Raw genomic sequence first — 17,822 nt, 5'->3', positions numbered from 1 at the left:
AAATCAGGTCGAAAGGACCAAGACAGAGGTAATTTGCACTCACCGAATAAACCGCGCGTGAGGCAAATTACACTCACCGGTGCAATGGGCTCAGAGAAGACTCAGTTAGCAGAGTGCACCGGATGAACCGACGAGTAGCAGAGTGAAGGCGTCGGTGCAATAAACCCAGAAGCTGAGGCTAGGGTTTTGCGTCGGTTGAACCGACGATGCTTGAAGACAAGCGTCGGTGCAGTTGTCCAGAGACTCCGTTTTTGGGATTTCTGAGCTTACATACACCGGTTAAACCGACGATGAATTCAAGAGCATCGGTGCAATTGATCAAGTAGCCGTTGGAGCAGTAACGGCTAGTCGGCTGGGAAAATGCACTCACGGGTTAAACCGGCGATGACGATTTTTCTGAGCGTCGGATTAACTGGTGCTAAGGTAATCTGTCAGCTTTTCTTAACGGATAATTTTGGAGGGTTGGGCTATATATATCCCACCCCACGCCTCATTTGCTGTGTGCTAGAGTTGCTGAAGAGATAGAAAAGTCTACTACACTTGAAGAACACCTCCAACCACCATAAAGCTTCATTGTACATCATATAAGCTTAAGCACACTTATGAGAGTGCTTAGTGTTTGATTAGGCTTAACTCTTGAGAGAGCAAGCTTGAGAGAAGCCTTGCTGCGGCAAGCAATCATTGTAATCATCGTGTGACCCTCCGACTTGGTGTGAAGCGGTAACGACACTTTGTGCGGGGAAGGAGACCCCTCTTGGCGAGAAGCTCCGATAGTGAAGACGGTGCCGTTGGTGACGCTTCGAGAGTAACGGTGGCGGTGACCTTGTCTTGGTGACTTGACGTCACTTAGTCTTTGCTTGTCGAAAGCCTTGGCGGCGAACGCAAGACATGATCAAGCGAAGAGACTCGGCATCATACTTGTTCTTGTTGGACAAGTGACCGTGGACATAGGGAGGGACTTGGTGTCCTAACCGAACCACGTTAAATCGTGTGTCTTGGTGTCTTTATGGGAGTTTGCATATTCTCTCCCTTACCTCTTTACTTACCGTATTACGTTTCCACATTTACTCTATCTTGCGTGCCTTCACTTTCCTAGTTACTTTGATTAGGATTGGCTATAGGTTGCAAGTCTTTTGGGGTAAGTAGAGAGTAATATAGATAAATCTTAGTCATAACTAGCATGTGTAGAACATGTTAGGTTTATCTTGTGCAAGTAGTTTGAGCCCTAGGTTAGAAAACGAATTAGCGACCCAATTCACTCCCCCTCTAGGGTCGGACACCCCGGTGATCCTTACAGCACGGTCGCACCTCGCGGAGATAGCGGAAGCGGGGGTCGGGCTCGGGCGCAATGGTTTCTGCGTCTGGAAGGTTATGGACGACACCTATGAGGTGGGGAATAGGAGAGTTGGAGACTGGCTGGGAGCCGCCAGAGGTGCAGAGTTTGCTAGTTGACTTAATGAATTATTAATAGGTTGAATGTTTATCATTCTCTGTTCTTCAGTTCTTTTTCTCAATTCTTTTAGTTTGGTTCCCAATTCTCACTCTATTATGCTGATATTAATTTTTCTCTCACACTAAATCAACACCAGCCAACAACAGGTGTGCTTTTCTTTAACGAGAAATCAGCAACCGCCGCATCCAGCCGAACAGTGTGAATTAATTTTCTCGAGCCGGAGTAGCGGTCGTTGGGCTGGCAGCATCAGGCGCCTGCCCAGCTCGTCGTCCGCCTCCCTTCTCGCTCCCTCTCACTCCTTGCGGTCCTCTCCTCTCCAACTCTCCGCCGCCGCCGCGTGCCCAGATCCAGCAGGGCGCCCGACCGTTCCACGCCGGCGCGGACCGATTCGCCCCCCCCCCCGCCGGCTCCCTCGCGCTCCACCCGCTCCTCGGCTCCCCCTCCGGCCTCCTGGCGCTCCACCCGCTCCTCGCCTGCGCCGCCACCGGCCTCGTCGCGCAGGCGCTCGCGACCTCGCGGGCTCTGGCGGCCAGACGGGGCGGGGGAGAGGAGGGAGCGGGCCGCGGCGGTCTTCGGCAGCCGAGGAGCTCGTAGGGGGAGAGGCCCTGTTCCTTTCCGGGGCTGTTCGCCGCATCGGGTTCTCCAAAGATCGGGGGAGGACCGCGCGACGCGGGGGGTACGCGCCCGATCTGCTCCGCCGGCGAGGTGAGCTTCTGGAGGATATGGGTCTGACCCCCGCCGTGTTCTTCTCTCTGGCGTGCTGAAATGTGGGTCCTGGCGCGGGGAACCGTGCGGGTACATTCGCCTGTGGAGGTGGGAGGGGGCCGCTCCCGTTCTCCATTTCTTTTCTGGGTCCTTGGATGGGTTTTGGTTCGTTTGGGTGCGGTTTAGGAGGTTGAATCGCGTTTCTGTTGGGTTTTGTCCGCCTGGGGTGTAATTTGGGCTCGGATTGCCAAGCTCGGGAGTAGGATTGGTTCAGAGGCGCGAAAATAGGGTAGCGGGGACGTTTGGGTTTTAGAGACGAGTTGCGGCTTCAGTTCCGGTTCCTTATCAAATGCAGCTCTGTCATGTTGTTGTCTAGGCTTTATTTCGACGAATTACTCTTTTAATCGCGCGAAAGGATGCTGGCGATGTTCATGTTTTTTTGGATTGGAGTATTGATGTGTTCTTAGTCATTTGGTCAAGCAGAAGCTGTGGCGCATGGTGTGGATGTCCTGAAAAGTTTGCGCTAGCTATATGGCATTTCTTAGTTTCTGAAAAGTGACCAAATGCTCAAGTTCTGTGCTATTTCTAATGTGTCATTGTCCTATGATATGCTTGCTGCGTGAGATGTTGTTTCTGGTCTTCCATCTCATCGACCTTGCAATATTTTGGAGTAGGGAGCTGTAAAAATAGAAAAAAAAAGCTTGGTTCCAAAGCTAAATCCTCCCTGCACGCAGCTGACATGGTGTGGGGCGGTGGGCTTGGCTGATTACAGCAGCTCTTGATAAAATCCTTAATCCTGCACCAATGTTCACAACAATTGTGAGTGTGCCTATGTGTTTTAGGAATTATAAAATATATTTATGAAAACAACTTATTATAAATATGTGGTTGCCTATTTTACTATTCCCTCATTAAATGTTTGAATTAATGCAGATTGCACTGGCCCTTTGGTTATGAAGATCTTCACATCTTTTACCATATTGAATTGTGTGTTTGGTATAGTATTGCTGTATCGTTTAAATACCAATATGCACATTTGGTTTGATGTGATAGCGTTGTTCATTGTACTAAATAAAAGTTGGAAAAATAAAGGTTTCTTTCTTTTGTTCAATTCGTGTGCAACATATTTTGTTTATGTAATAAAGTAGGCTATTTATCTGACAAAATATTTACTGTAGAAATCACAGAGTTAGTCTGCTATTATTGAAAAGAATGACAGACGTGTGCTCTGACAGCTCGTAAATGTCCTGCATACTTATGAAATCAATTAAAGCTAGCCTATGTGGCTGAATGTGATAAATGGCTTCCATTCAAAACTCAAGTTACATTCACACCAAACATTTCTGATGAACAACAACCAAGATGTCCTTTTGCTTCATTTCCTTTCAACTCTCGTGGGCAAGGAATCTTTGAGGCTTTGACTACCTGCCTTTGGCTGAGGCACACTATGGTTTGAAGCTTAGGCAATGCCTCTCTTTTGCTTGGCTATTTAGGTTCTTGAATTTTGATTTTGAGAAAAATGTTCAATCCCATTTTCTAATTTGGATTTTGAGTTAAGTAGTTAAGTATCATGGTTAATTTTCTGTTTGATGTGTAGAATTAGATTTTGGTGGAGAAAATCTGCTTTACTTTGATATTTACATCTGGGTTCGATAGTTTACAATTATTTCACTTGATAACCTACATGACATAAAAGCTATACTCATCTACAAAGTTGCCCTCCACATTTTATACATGTCTCGAAAAGGTCTCAAGAAACCCGTGGCAGTACCTACTTACAATTATCAAGCACTGAGATGTTGTCAAACTGATCATGTCAACACTGGTCGGTTAGAGATTCTCAGCATGCTAATCACACTCAAGGACATTGATATTATCTGAAGTCTCTTGCATTTATGTTTCATGTTTGTAACGAGTGCAACCGGCTCATTGTACTGTTTTCATAATATTGTGGTTAGACTGTGATCTTTTGAGTATCTGTAACAGTATTGTGTCTTCATGACTTTCAGGTGAAGTCGACTGTGAGTCTTGATAGGGCTGTGGTTGATCTAACCCTGCACCTCCAGAGACGGAATGATACGACTTACCTCATGTGGATAACAATTTGATTGGTGCCATAAGTTTTGGAAATATGCAGGAGGGACTGGAGCAAAGGGTGCATGTACCTGATGGTATCAATCTGTGTTTCTCAACTTCTCTGTCCTTTCAGATGGATTCTTCCATTGAGCTGGCCACCGGAGAGGTTAATCCCCCTGTAACATTTGAGAAGTTATCTGCTAACCCACAACCTGTTAGTGATGATGCTGGAGCGGTTGAAGTTACTGAAATGAATGGAAAATCAGTTCAAAAACCTAAGAGGAAAAAACATAGGCCAAAGGTCATTAAAGAAGGACAGTCAACAAAGTTGCAGAAGCCTAAAACTCCAAAGCCTCCCAAGGAAAAAGGGAGTCATCCTACTGGGAAGAGAAAGTATGTCCGGAGGAAGGGACTAAATACACCAACCGAACAACCTCCATCGGGAGGTGCTGATACACATACTAGAGCTGAAACAGGAGTTCAAAGATGTTTGAACTTTGATGCAGGAGACCAACATAGGCATTTGGATCTTGTACCACAAGCTCACACGGAGGACATACGTACTGGTCCTGGGGACAATCAACCATCAATATCTGGAGTTGAAAGAGGTAATGTCCAGGTAGCATGCCATTGGAGTCATACCAGCAGCACTCTTTGTTCAGTTGATCCGGTGGCTAATTTGCAAGAATTACGGGTAGACAGCATGCCTAAAAGGGTTAATTTTGATCTGAACAATCCTATAGTAAATCAGATGCCAGCCAATTATTCTAATCTAATGGACAACTCTGGTCAATTTTTTCAGTTTGGTGTAAGAGATAAAGTTCAAACAAATCAGTTACTGGATTCTCATTCTAGTCTTCCAGTTAGATGTGTCTCTCATCTCACCAGATCATTAGATCATATGCAGCACCCATCAGCCAATTTTGATCAGTACATATGCACAACTCAAGCTTGTACAGACAAATCACCTGGAAATTATCAGATGCTTCATGGTTATAGAATGCCGGAAAATATGACTGCAGATTCTCAGCATACTGAAAGGGTCTCAATGAGGGGCAATTTCAATCCTGAAGCTTGTGTAGGAGAAGGTGCCGTAATCAAACAAATAGCCCAATGTTACAGAATCCCAGAAAGTCCACTTGTACCTCCCAAGCATAGTGAAATAAACGTGACGAATGGAGATCTGAATGATTTTTCTGTGAAGAATGATTACTTGAAGTTTGCTACCGATGATAACTACCAAACTGGGCTAGCTTTTGGTGTTCATGATGCCCCGGACTATTCAGATGTTCTCGCAATGGGTAAAAAAAGAGAACGCGTTGCAATCAGTGATAATCAGATTTCTTTTAGAATTGATTTTGGCAACTCAAATAGAGCACGGCAGTTCTGTAGTAATGATCCCCATTCCAGTAGCTCTCAAACATCTTATTATCCTGAAACACGCAAAAAAATGAGACCAGAAAATCACAGCAATCACCTCAATGGAGCCACAGGAAATTTTTCTTCCTCGTTGACATTTTCAGATAGTCGGAATACAAATAAAATTTCATCTGTAAATCCTGGAGTTTGTACCTTGGCTGACATACAAAGGTTGATGGTCCTTGAGAAATCAAGAGCTTTCCAAAAAATTATTGACTTTGGGGTGTCAGGGCACAACATGGTCCAGCAACAAGTTGAACCTGCTGTGCAAAATATCATTGGTGAAGAATTTATTCCTTTACCTGATAAACAGTTCAGTAGCTTCAGTGCGCAGAACATACCATTATCTGGCAGTACTGTGAGCCCTCTGGGAGAAAGTAATATTCTGAGGAATGGAATGCATCAAAATCAGCCTTGGGAAATCACATCTATGCAGGATCACTGTAGCAACAATTTTGCTTTACCAGATAAATTCTCTGGATATTTAACAGCAGGGTACACACAATTGTCTAGCAGCGTAGTGAACCCATCCATGGAGAACTATATTCAGAGTAATGCTATTCATCAGCATCAATCCTTTGAAAATGTTATGGCTAAGGAGCCAATCTTGTTGTCTGAAACACACAACACTTCCAGTCAAGAGGCTCATAAGTACTGCATTGCTGCTGCTACTGATGAGCATATCGGAACTACAAGTGACGAAGTTGTGAGGGCCCTTTCTCAACCTACAAGCCAGTCAACTAGAAGTGGGAACTGCCATCTGGACCCACCTAGATCGACTGCAGAAGAAAACTCCACTGAGAAGCCAAGAAAAAGGGGCCGCCCAAAAAAAGAAGCAAAGCCCAACGGGAAACCAAAAGAAAAAGGTACTAAAGGAAAACAAAATGTTGGTCATGCAAAAACTGCGTCGTCAAAAGGTGCATGTACTGACTCCTTAAAAACCAATGGGATTACATATGCTTCTGAACTTTCCACTGGAATTACTCCTAGGATGGCAAATGCGGAGTTGAAAAGCTCTGACCATGATAAGCATAGTGGCATAACCACCAAAGCTACTTATGGAGGAATCATTCCTCAAGCTACAGCACCGACGCTTGATCCCTTAGATGGAATAATTCAAAAGATTAAGCTCTTAAGCATAAACAGAACAGATGAGATTGTGGCAGACATACCCCAAAATGCTCTTGTCCCTTATGGAGGTGAATCTGGTGCACTGGTTGCATTTGAGGGGAAGGCAAAGAAAAGTCGTTCTCGGGCCAAAGTGAACATTGATCCGGTCACCACTATGATGTGGAACTTATTGATGGGACCAGATATGGGTGATGGTGCTGAAGGGTTAGACAAGGATAAAGAGAAATGGCTTGATGAAGAAAGAAGAGTGTTCAAAGGACGGGTTGATTCATTCATTGCTCGTATGCATCTAGTTCAGGGTATGGAAACCATTTGAATCTTGTATTTTTAGCATTATTTTTCTGTATTTAGTACTACCCACTATCTCAAGTTTTTGTTTTCATGGGGTGTGTTCAGTCAGCCCTTTTCTTAGTCATTGGTCTATATTCTGCAAATATTCAGTTTGCTCCTATGAAAATCATATTATCAGGTTTGCCACTAAATTGTCTGGTTATAGAAAATTGACAATCACAATTGCATTGGTAGACTCTGAAAAGCAGAAATCATCTGTGGTTTGTGATCAATCGGATCATATGGGAGTTCACTTGAACATGGGACACCAGAATAATTCATAAGATGTGAATCACAGTGTGTTTTTGTTTCCACAATGAAACTTAATTTTTCTATAATCTAATTTATTTACAGGGGACAGGCGTTTCTCTCGATGGAAAGGATCAGTTGTGGACTCAGTTGTGGGTGTATTTCTTACCCAGAATGTTTCGGATCATCTTTCTAGGTGAAATATAAACTTCTAGCCTAGTTGAAGTAAGAATACAGTGTGCAAATTAGCGTATCCATATACTAATTTATGTCTTTTTCTATTGTCAGTTCTGCTTTCATGGCAGTTGCTGCCAAATTTCCTGCAAAGACAGAAGTCCCTGAAAAACCTGAGGCTGAGATGTCTCACACACCTGAACAGAAGGATAGTTGTTCTGGACTTTTTGGCGATTCTATCAAGTTGCAGGGGAAGTTATTCATTGAAGAGATAAGTGACATTAGATCATTAGTTACTACAGAAGATAATGAAGTAAGTAATAGTAACGACTTGATTGGAAGCTCTTCTGGATATGGAGTAAACCATACAGCTGGAGGATGCCAGGTCTCTTATATGAAGTCCCATGAAAATGGGCCACCGGGTTCTGTTCTTCAAGCAGCCGGCTTTTCAAGTGTGGTAGAAGCTGAAGCTGGGTCATCGGAGGATGTTGTTTCTTCACAAAATTCTGCTGTTTCTTCCCAAAATTCCCCAGATTACCCCTTTCACAGAATTGACCCAATAGGTTCTAGTTCATTGCAAAATTTCACAGAAGAGGCCTATATCATGAGAAATATGTTCAATGGGATTGGCAGCTCAACTGAGTATACAGCGGTTCAGCCAATGCAAGAGCCAAAAGGCATGCCCGGATCATCAGAGTATGATGGACTTAATCTCCTTCCAGTCTCAGGTGTGAACAAGGGTGTGTTGCTTGATCTAAACAGATCATATCAGACATTACATACTTCTATGTCCTTTGTTCAGAATGGTGAGTCTGATTTCACAGGTGTTTCATGCTTCAGCCATATAGATAAATCATTCTGCGCAGACCCTGATAGAGTGCATCCTTCCAGTGTGACACAATCTGAGGCTAGCCTTTATCATCTTCCACCTGCTTCTGCCATGGGCAACAATAATAAAGCCAAAGTAATTGATTCCTCAAGCCATTCTTTGTACAGTGTAAATGCACCACTAAGTCAAGAGAGGAGAACTTGCCCTTCTGACCCTTCACAACAAGGCGATTCATCACCAATAATTAAACAAAATTTCCAACCGCTACATAGTTCAGAGAAAGTGCCATTTCCCAAGGAGCACTCTTCCTGTGGAAACGATTTTGTGAGGGACAAAACTGAAGCTCCTTTCATGGAATCGCATGTCTATACAAACCTTCAAGAGGTGTACACTAACACAATACAGCAAGTTCAATCAGGATGCAGCCAACATGATAACGGTGTTAGAGTTCAGAAAACAGCATATGAGAAGCATCAATCTCCAATCTTGCATGAAAACCAGAACTCTCATTCAGAGGTCTTGCAAGGAGTTTCTTCGGACTCGACACAGAAGTTCAGTGATACTCAAAAGGGGCCATCAGAAATTTCTCAAGATGGATCGAAGGCTAAGAAGGTACGGGGCCGACCTAAAAAGAAAACCTATGACTGGGACAGTTTACGAAAAGAAGTGCTTTCCAATGGTGAGAATAAACGACAAAATCATAATGCAAGGGATACTGTTGATTGGGAGGCTGTTAGACAAGCAGAAGTGCGAGAAATCTCTGAAACTATCAGAGAAAGAGGAATGAACAACATGCTTGCAGAACGGATAAAGGTGAGTCTGATAGAAGGAAGCTCTACAAAAAAACTTCTAGTCATTCAAGCATACCCATATTTTCATTTGCCCTTGAACCATTTTAGTGTTTTGACTATCTTCTGTGCAGGAATTCCTGGACCGATTGGTGACAGATCATGGAAGCATTGATCTTGAATGGTTAAGAGACGTTCAACCGGACAAAGCAAAGTAAGTCTAGTGGAATACACTGAGAAAACTATAAGAACTACTGAGTTGCTAATCTTATATGGCACCTTGTATGCATATAGTTTAGTGATACTAATGCATTTTCACTTTGAACAACCTTTGAACAAACCTGAAGAGTTTAAGTGTCTAACAAGTTTACTGAATAAAGAGTTTGGAATCATAAAAAAAGAATTTATTCAGTAATCTTCCCAAAATTTGTTGTCAATGCAATCTTTTTTGTGGTCATGTCCCAATATGAACTATAAAATGGAGAGTGAAAAACTGAAAAGTTTATGTACATCATCTTTGTAATCAGTAGTAAATATTTCATTTGAACAAGGTGTTATTGTCTTTTCACATTTCTTTTAATTCTTCCAGGGACTACCTTCTAAGCATTAGAGGGCTTGGACTCAAAAGTGTTGAGTGCGTTCGTCTACTGACTCTGCATCATATGGCTTTTCCAGTATGTTTTTTAGTCCCTCAACCTCCTAAAGATTTTTCAAGTACATTCCTTATTCTGAAGCTCTGTATGCTGATTCAGGTGGACACCAATGTTGGTCGGATATGCGTGAGGCTTGGATGGGTGCCACTTCAACCCCTGCCAGAGTCTCTTCAGTTGCACCTATTGGAAATGTATTTATCTTTATTCTCTGTTGTTGATCTTTATCGATATATGATCAGCCATGACATATAATCTGATCTTCTATAATGAAGGTATCCCATGCTCGAGCACATACAGAAATACCTTTGGCCTCGACTATGCAAGTTAGATCAACGGACATTGTAAGATTAGTTCAATCAATATATTTGATAATATATTTAGCTGGCCAGATTCATTGATGTCTTCCATTATGCAGGTATGAGCTTCACTACCAAATGATTACTTTTGGAAAGGTGGTGAACATGAAACTACAAATCTAGTGATCCAACATGGACTGTTTTACTGTGAACTGACTTACTTTTTCGCTTTCCTCCACATTTAGGTTTTCTGCACAAAAAGCAAACCAAATTGCAATTCATGTCCAATGAGAGCTGAATGTAAGCACTTTGCTAGTGCATTTGCAAGGTAATTTCTGGAAATGCAAATTATTCAGCTAATGGACATGCTGAGTGATGTTATTTTTTATTCTACACCCACCTTCTATTACTAGCAAAAATAATCATCAAAATACTGAACTAAATTTACCAAGTTACCGAACATTCACAATGTTCAGTAATAGCTCGCCAGTTACTAAACTACTGAAAATTTGTTCAGTAATTCTGCTCCGTTTAGCTATTAGTGTAGAATAAACTGCTGCACCTAAGGTTAGAATAGCGTGTGTGTGTATATTATATGGGATACTGTTCATTATTTATTGAAGTGAATTGATATACATAGATATCACACGATGAATCTCATGACAGAGTGTACATACCAAATAACCTTTTAGCTATCAAGAAAGTTATTATATTGTTGTAGACAACTCTCAATGCACTCTGATGTAACCTCTAATCAAAGAGAGTGAACTTCCTTTTAGAGAAAAGTTATTTGCTCTATTTTTGCAGTGTGCTATATTCATAACATATCTATAATGTCTTGTAGCTAGATAACAAACTGTAATGTGACATTGCCAGTGAGCCTTATTTTACTCCAGTGTGAGCTCAACAAAAACTTCAGAGATATGTTGGCTTGTTGCATTTTCTGTGCTTTGAAATGTCCATTTCCACTAATTGGAGTAGTCAAAACTTTTTTTTTGGGTCTTGTGTCAGTTTCATGATTTTGCATGCAATCTAATACTTTGAAGAGACAATTGGTAACAATCTGTATAAATATAGTGCTAGGCTTGCTCTTCCGGCACCTGAAGAAAAGCGTTTGGCTACATCTGAAGATCCAAGTGTTGTAGAGTTTTTGCACCAAGCGTACATAAACTCAAGGAATGTAGGCCAACTTGAGTGGAATGCAAATTATCCTAAGCATGCTGTTTCTGGTAACCATCAGCCGATAATTGAGGAACCACCAAGCCCAGAACCTGAACCTGACAATGCAGAAACAAAGGAGGGCGTAATAGAGGATTTCTTTTGTGAAGATCCTGATGAAATTCCTACCATTAATCTTAATATTGAGGAGTTTACACAAAACTTGAAGAATTATATTGAAGCAAACAATCTCGAGATTGAAGATGCTGACATGTCAAAGGCATTGGTTGCCATTACCCCTGAAGCTGCTTCCATTCCAACTCCAAAGCTCAAGAATATTAGTCGCCTGAGGACAGAACACCAAGTGTATGACATTAGCCTTGACAAAACTTAATGCCATTAAGAATAACTTAGTTCCTTCGATAATTGTACAATCTGTATCACTGATGAGATTCACACCTGTTTTTCTGACTTGTTTACTTTCATCTGCTTGCAGTTATGAACTGCCAGATTCACATCCGCTTCTGGAAGGAGTAAGATCTCAGCAGATATCAACTAAACACTGCTTCTGTATTGAATATCTATTGTGAATTTAGTTTTCTGTGCATCTTTGCAGTTCGAACAGAGGGAACCAGATGATCCCTGCCCGTATCTTCTTTCTATATGGACCCCAGGTAAGACATTTGCTTGAGAGCTTAGTTCGTCTACATTCTTCTAATGTTTAAAAACATTGAACAGGTGAAACAGCACAATCAACTGATGCACCCAAGACATTCTGCAACTCTGGGGATACTGGTAGATTGTGTGGAAGTTCAACATGCTTTAGTTGCAACAGTATACGAGAAATGCAGGCTCAGAAAGTCAGAGGAACGCTTCTGGCAAGTTTCCTTGAGTCCTAATTTTTGGGTGTTGGGTATTATTACATCGAGAAAACTAAGAGTGTTCATTCTTTGATCAAATTTAAGCAGATACCATGCCGAACAGCAATGAGAGGAAGCTTCCCACTTAATGGGACATATTTTCAAGTTAATGAGGTGAATATTAGTTTCCACATTTTTTTTTGCAGTAGAAGAACTAACTCTTGGCCCATCAGATTTATCAGTGTATGAATGTCATTATGCAGGTGTTTGCTGATCATTACTCAAGCCAAAATCCAATTGATGTTCCACGAAGTTGGATATGGGACCTCCCAAGACGAACTGTTTACTTTGGAACCTCAGTTCCTACAATATTTAGAGGTATTACTCCTGATGATAACCAAGAGTTTGGATCTTACATATTTTATATTTTCTCAGAAGTTTGTTCCTTACTGCTGGTTATGGGATTCTGTAGCATTGAACCATACAACTTAAAAATAGACAGCAATAATCAAGTTTTGTGTTCGTGATTAAACCATCAACAGACCACAATCTGACAGAATACAGCAATAAGCAAGAAGATATTTGCAGTTGGATAGGACTGTTTTGTAGTTTATGCAGCGATCTTTGTTGGGCAAATTTTTGTTGTTTTGTGTTCACCAAGCACTAACTACATATTACATCCTTTTGCCAATAGGTTTAACGACTGAAGAGATACAGCAATGCTTTTGGAGAGGTGCCCACTTGATCTCTTTGCTTTGATTATGTATGCACACAATGATGAAATCTATTGTTGACGCCTATACATTAACGTGAAGCGTATGTGGATTGGGGGCTTCTTGGCTGTGTGCTACGTTTGGTACCAGCTCATTTTCTAAGGAACATGATAGTACTGTTGAATGATAGACAGCATAATACCACTAAGGTTATTAAGTCAACTAGTCAAGTGACCACTGGTCCAACTATTTGTCTTGGTAGACTAGTACGACTAGTCTCAACAAGTTGTTCTTAGGCAGAAGGCATATTAGTATAATGGATCTTATTGCACATAAGATTGCACTCTTGCATCCAGTTGACCACCCACGTGGCCCCAACTTTGAATAACAATCACCGTTGCTTTTTCAGTGTATAGATAGAAACAGAAGCTGCTGCCCTCCTTGCTGCCCTTTCCCTCGCCCTCTCCCCTTCCTTCCATGTTCGCACATGTGTCTGTGCGCAAACTTAAGACATCACTAAAGGAAGCTTTGATTGTTTCATTTTTTATTCATGTTGTTTTCCTTAGTTTTTTTAAGCATCAACCATGGCAATTATGACAGCGATTGTGAACTATTTCCTCCTTGATGCATTTCTTGCTAACAATTGCTTTATTCTTGGCATGTATAAAGGTAGGTAGTTTCATAGTTGACTTAATAGATCATAATAGAAGACTCATGTTTTTTTTCCTTGATTTTATCAAGCGTCAACCATGACACTTGTGACATCAATTGTGAACTTTATTTCTTATTTGACTTATGTACTTATTTTCTCAATACATTTGTTTGATTTGCTGCATAATTTTGGGAAAATTAAAAGGAGTTTTGGTCAAAAGAAATAATAATAATTGGCCGGAACAATCATCTCTTTGACCTGTGCCCATTGCTGCCTTAGTTTCTCACGACATTGATGTCCACAAGTCGCTCAGATTGTATGACATCTCAGTAGCTAGCGGGAGAGAGGAAAAGGGTAGAGTAAGAAGAGGAGTGAATGGCTGACCGCTAAGTGAGAATATAGATTAGTTTAGCTAGCATCAGGAGGGCGGTAGACTGGCAGCTGCTGCTGTGGGTGGCAGTCAACACTATTGTGCATGCGACCCAAGCTCACATGTCATAGGAAAGGGTAAATTTAGATAAGGTATGGTGGAGAGATTGCCCCATTGTTGCAACCATCTCAAGTCAAATGGATATTATGTGGATCAATAAGGATAAAGTTTTGTAAAGGGAAGCACTATGGCAAATGGATATTATGGATAAATAAGGATCAAGGTCTAGGCAACAATCGGCGTGATATGGGACACTTTCGAATTTGAGAACACAAGTGCCTTTATTTTATTTTATTTTATTTTATGACTCTCAAGGGAATAACTGAATCAATTAATGTTTAACTGATCAGCCAAACTCTTCTTCCCTCATAAAATATGTCAGTTTACATTAATTTTGGGCCACTCCCAAATAAATCTGGGACGTTTATTATTTTTTGTATTTTTTAGTGCTGGTTTCTCTTTCTTGATTTAAAAGTACCAATATATAATGACAAAAATATGCGAAAAAGAATATGGTACTTTTTGGGTTCTTTTTTACCCTTCTTTGTTTAAGGAATAATACATTTTTGTAAATTGCATTCATTATTCATGTTTTATGTATATAGTGTATTCTTGCCATATCTTTTCTGCAAAACCAACAGGTCTTAAGGAAATTGAGCAAAGTTAATGTAGCATCTACAAACTTTGTTTTATCATCTAGAACTTGCTTATGCTTAGATGCCTTCTGCCTTAAATTGTGTGCAGGATTTGTGTGTGTGAGGGGCTTTGATAGGACACTGAGGGCACCAAGGCCGCTTTATGCAAGGTTGCATTTTCCTGCCAGCAAGGTTGTTAGAGGCAAAAAACCTGGAGCAGCAAGAGAGGAAGAATAACACATTGAAGAAATATAGAGGAGCTAACCAGTATAGGGTGCTTTGTGCACATTGTACATGACCTTGGCAACCCCGTTGAGCATGGCAATACAATTGAGTTGCTCATTTCTAACAAATAATACATTGAAGAAATATAGAGAAGCTAACCAGAAGATGGATATCCTATATTGAGGCGCTGACCCAATAAGTCGCCGAATCATTTCTAACCGAATGTCTTGCATTTGTAATGAATGCCGGTTACAGCGCTGTGATGCTGATGTTATGTGGTGACATGACCTGTTAAATTAGGTTCCATCTTTGGTAACAGCCTAGCTGTTCTTCTTGTCAAGCCAGTCTTTACTCCCGAAATTCAATATAGCAAATTAAAAAAAACATAGTGCATAGCCAGCCGTTCTAATTGTACCTGTGTAAGTGGTGTCAGTTGTTGTACAACAGGATTATGAACCTTGCAGTACAATGGTCATACATGTTCTTTGATTATAGTACAAACAATGTAAGCTTCATCAGCGGTTATTATTTTTGAAAAGCATCAGCGGTTATTTGATTGTTCAAATCAATGGAAAGCCTTTTCAATTCATAATGCAAACGAACTATTTTATGTTGTACCTCTTTTCTTTTACGCTGGAAAACTATTATTTCAACCTTTGGTGAACTGAAAGTGTGTAGAATGAGGAACTGAGTGTGTAGAATGAGGAAACATCTCTCACCCTAACGAGGGTGGTTGGGGTGATCATTTGTATATAATATATATAGCCAATGGGTTTGGTATACATGGAAGTTAATCGAGTATACAAGGCAGGCAATTAAAAAAAAACTCGATCGGGGGGTTGAAACGGTCCCCACCCGTGTTTCATTAAGAGGAAGCGACTGTCTCGGCTCTTAACCCGACCGAGAAACCCTCCGAACCCTAGCCCACCAGCGAGGGGGATTTTTTACCCCGCGGCATCGGAAATTCGCGTCCCCCAGGACTCGAACCCGCGCCGCGGGGGTGCCGCCAGCCCCAGCCGGCCAACTGGTCGTAGGGGCCTTAGGCACAAGGCAGGCAATTACAGTTATATCTGAAAGCAAGTATGGTTTGGGATAATTGATTGATTAGGGTGCAAATCATATGTACAAGATATGTAGGCAGTGATGCCCTAGGGTTATGGTAACAATACCAATCAATGGAGTTCCTTGCTTAATCTAGATACTTAGGCCTCGTTCGGTAGCGAAGGCTTGAAATCCGGCCAGGAATGGTTCCAGACTAGGAATTAGTGGATCCGGCTCTTTCACTCATTCCCGACGCGGAGTTAATCCAGCAGGAATGATTCTAGGAAAGCAATTATTATGTACTAAAACATTCGGCGTGCGATGCGCGCCCTACCGTTTCAACGATCAAATCCAGCAATAGAGTCAAACGATATTTAAACAACACAATTCCTTCATCCTTTACTATTAGAAGATCAGAAGTTAATTAAATAGACTCCTATTCTTATCATCATTTGACAAACAGATCCTAGACCCTGAAACCTTTGCGCGTCCTGCATTGTGATACTGGAACATGATATATGTTCTATATTTAATTCAAGACTGTTCACGTTGAGTATATACATTGATAATTAGCATATCAACTCTTGTGAGCCGGGTAAGTCCAGCATACATAGATAGGTTGCGATCGACTCAACTTGTGCTCTTTCGTCGTACTTGTAATCTTCACAACTTGTGCTCTTTCGCCTTACTTGTAATCTTCACGTAGATCATTGACATCGTCCCAGCCACCAGACAGCTTGAGGGGAACATCCCCATTTTCCAGGCCAAGAATCTTGCAAACAAGCTCACGGTTGAAGACAACGACCTTGTTGCGGAGTCTAAATTCGCTGATCAAAGGGTCCACATATTTCATCATCCATCTCACTAGTTTAACAGGGACAAAGAACTCAGTCATCGCTAGAAGCGGGCCAAAGCCGGCCTCATTGATCCACTGCTTTTGAGCATCAACAAAAGTGGGGACAAGCTCTCGAATCCTGTGAACTGAGAACCGTGTCTTGAAGTGTTCAACCTCAGCATTTTTGTTGCCTAATCCCTCTGCAAAATAGAAACCAAAATAACATTTCAGGATTTTTATTATAAGCGCAAACGAAAATTAAAAAAGAATGCCTGGAAAATCGAAACTGAAAACTGCTATAAAAATACATTATGTGGAACTTGTCTACAAATACTAAGCAGAGAAGGCGTAGATGGTTTGTTGTTACACTCCAAAATCAACCGTTGCAACATGAGAATATATAGAAGGGTGTTCTGAAAGGAAGTGTGGGGGGCCGTTTCGTCCGTCGGATGAGGAGGCTGTTTTGGACGGTGGATATGACGTCCGACAGGAGGATCGACGTCTGATCCCTAGCATTTCCGAAATCCAAACTGCACATCCATTTCTGCTTCCGGGCTTGTTCGAAGTTTGGGTCGGCATCTTTGGGCTCTAGAAATTCCCAACCTGGGCCCCTAATCCGGTCGGACGCAAGCAATGACAATGACAAGTGAGCAATCAGATTGCTAATATACTATATCAACGCTAATAATTATTAGTAATTACACCTAAATGTACCACTAATCACTCCTAATAATAATTAAATTGATTGCTAAACTACTGTTTCAACAAAATACTTTCTACAATTTTCTAACATTTTCTAAATTTTTTTAATATTATCTTCCAATTTTTAAGACTTTCTAATACTTCTCTAACAATTTTCTATTACTTTCTAATACTTAATCTAACACTAAATGTACTATATCAACGCTAATCATTACAAGTAACTGCACCTAAATGTACCACTAATCACTCCTAACAATAATTAAATTGATTGCTAATCTACTGTTTCAACAAAATTAATTACAACATAATCTATTTGTAAAGCGTAGAAGAATTTTGGTTACCCGCAGTCGCCGGCTCGAAAATCCGACAGGGCTTCGCCTCTCTCCCTCCCTCTTTTTTCTTGGTTTCTAGAATTTTAGTGATGCAAATGAGGGGTGGGGGACCGGCCAACCCTTATATAAGGGTGGG

At 41.3% G+C, this 17,822-nt stretch overlaps 1 protein-coding gene across 2 annotated transcripts; it reads left to right on the top strand.

The window, feature by feature from the left end:
* The first annotated feature begins 1,640 nt into the window (after window positions 1–1,640).
* Window positions 1,641–15,341, top strand: LOC120706227 (protein ROS1A-like). 2 transcript variants are annotated; one of them, XM_039990810.1, is made up of 18 exons: window positions 1,641–2,158; window positions 4,168–7,083; window positions 7,469–7,559; window positions 7,652–9,179; window positions 9,289–9,368; window positions 9,744–9,828; window positions 9,907–9,998; window positions 10,080–10,148; window positions 10,223–10,259; window positions 10,349–10,431; window positions 11,181–11,627; window positions 11,758–11,794; window positions 11,878–11,935; window positions 12,000–12,139; window positions 12,230–12,295; window positions 12,385–12,499; window positions 12,816–12,854; window positions 14,661–15,341. In XM_039990810.1, exons 2-18 carry the CDS (start codon window positions 4,290–4,292, stop codon window positions 14,786–14,788), a joined length of 5,889 nt encoding a protein of 1,962 aa, XP_039846744.1. In that variant the 5' UTR covers window positions 1,641–2,158; window positions 4,168–4,289; the 3' UTR covers window positions 14,789–15,341. The 2 variants fall into 2 exon arrangements, with proteins under 2 accessions (XP_039846744.1, XP_039846745.1); XM_039990811.1 differs by lacking the exon at window positions 1,641–2,158 and adding an exon at window positions 3,097–3,154.
* Window positions 15,342–17,822: the final 2,481 nt, after the last annotated feature.

The sequence above is a fragment of the Panicum virgatum genome, chromosome 5K (assembly GCF_016808335.1).
Source record: "Panicum virgatum strain AP13 chromosome 5K, P.virgatum_v5, whole genome shotgun sequence".
In the NCBI taxonomy this organism is placed as follows: domain Eukaryota; kingdom Viridiplantae; phylum Streptophyta; class Magnoliopsida; order Poales; family Poaceae; genus Panicum; species Panicum virgatum.
This window is presented reverse-complemented; position numbering and strand designations above follow the sequence as displayed.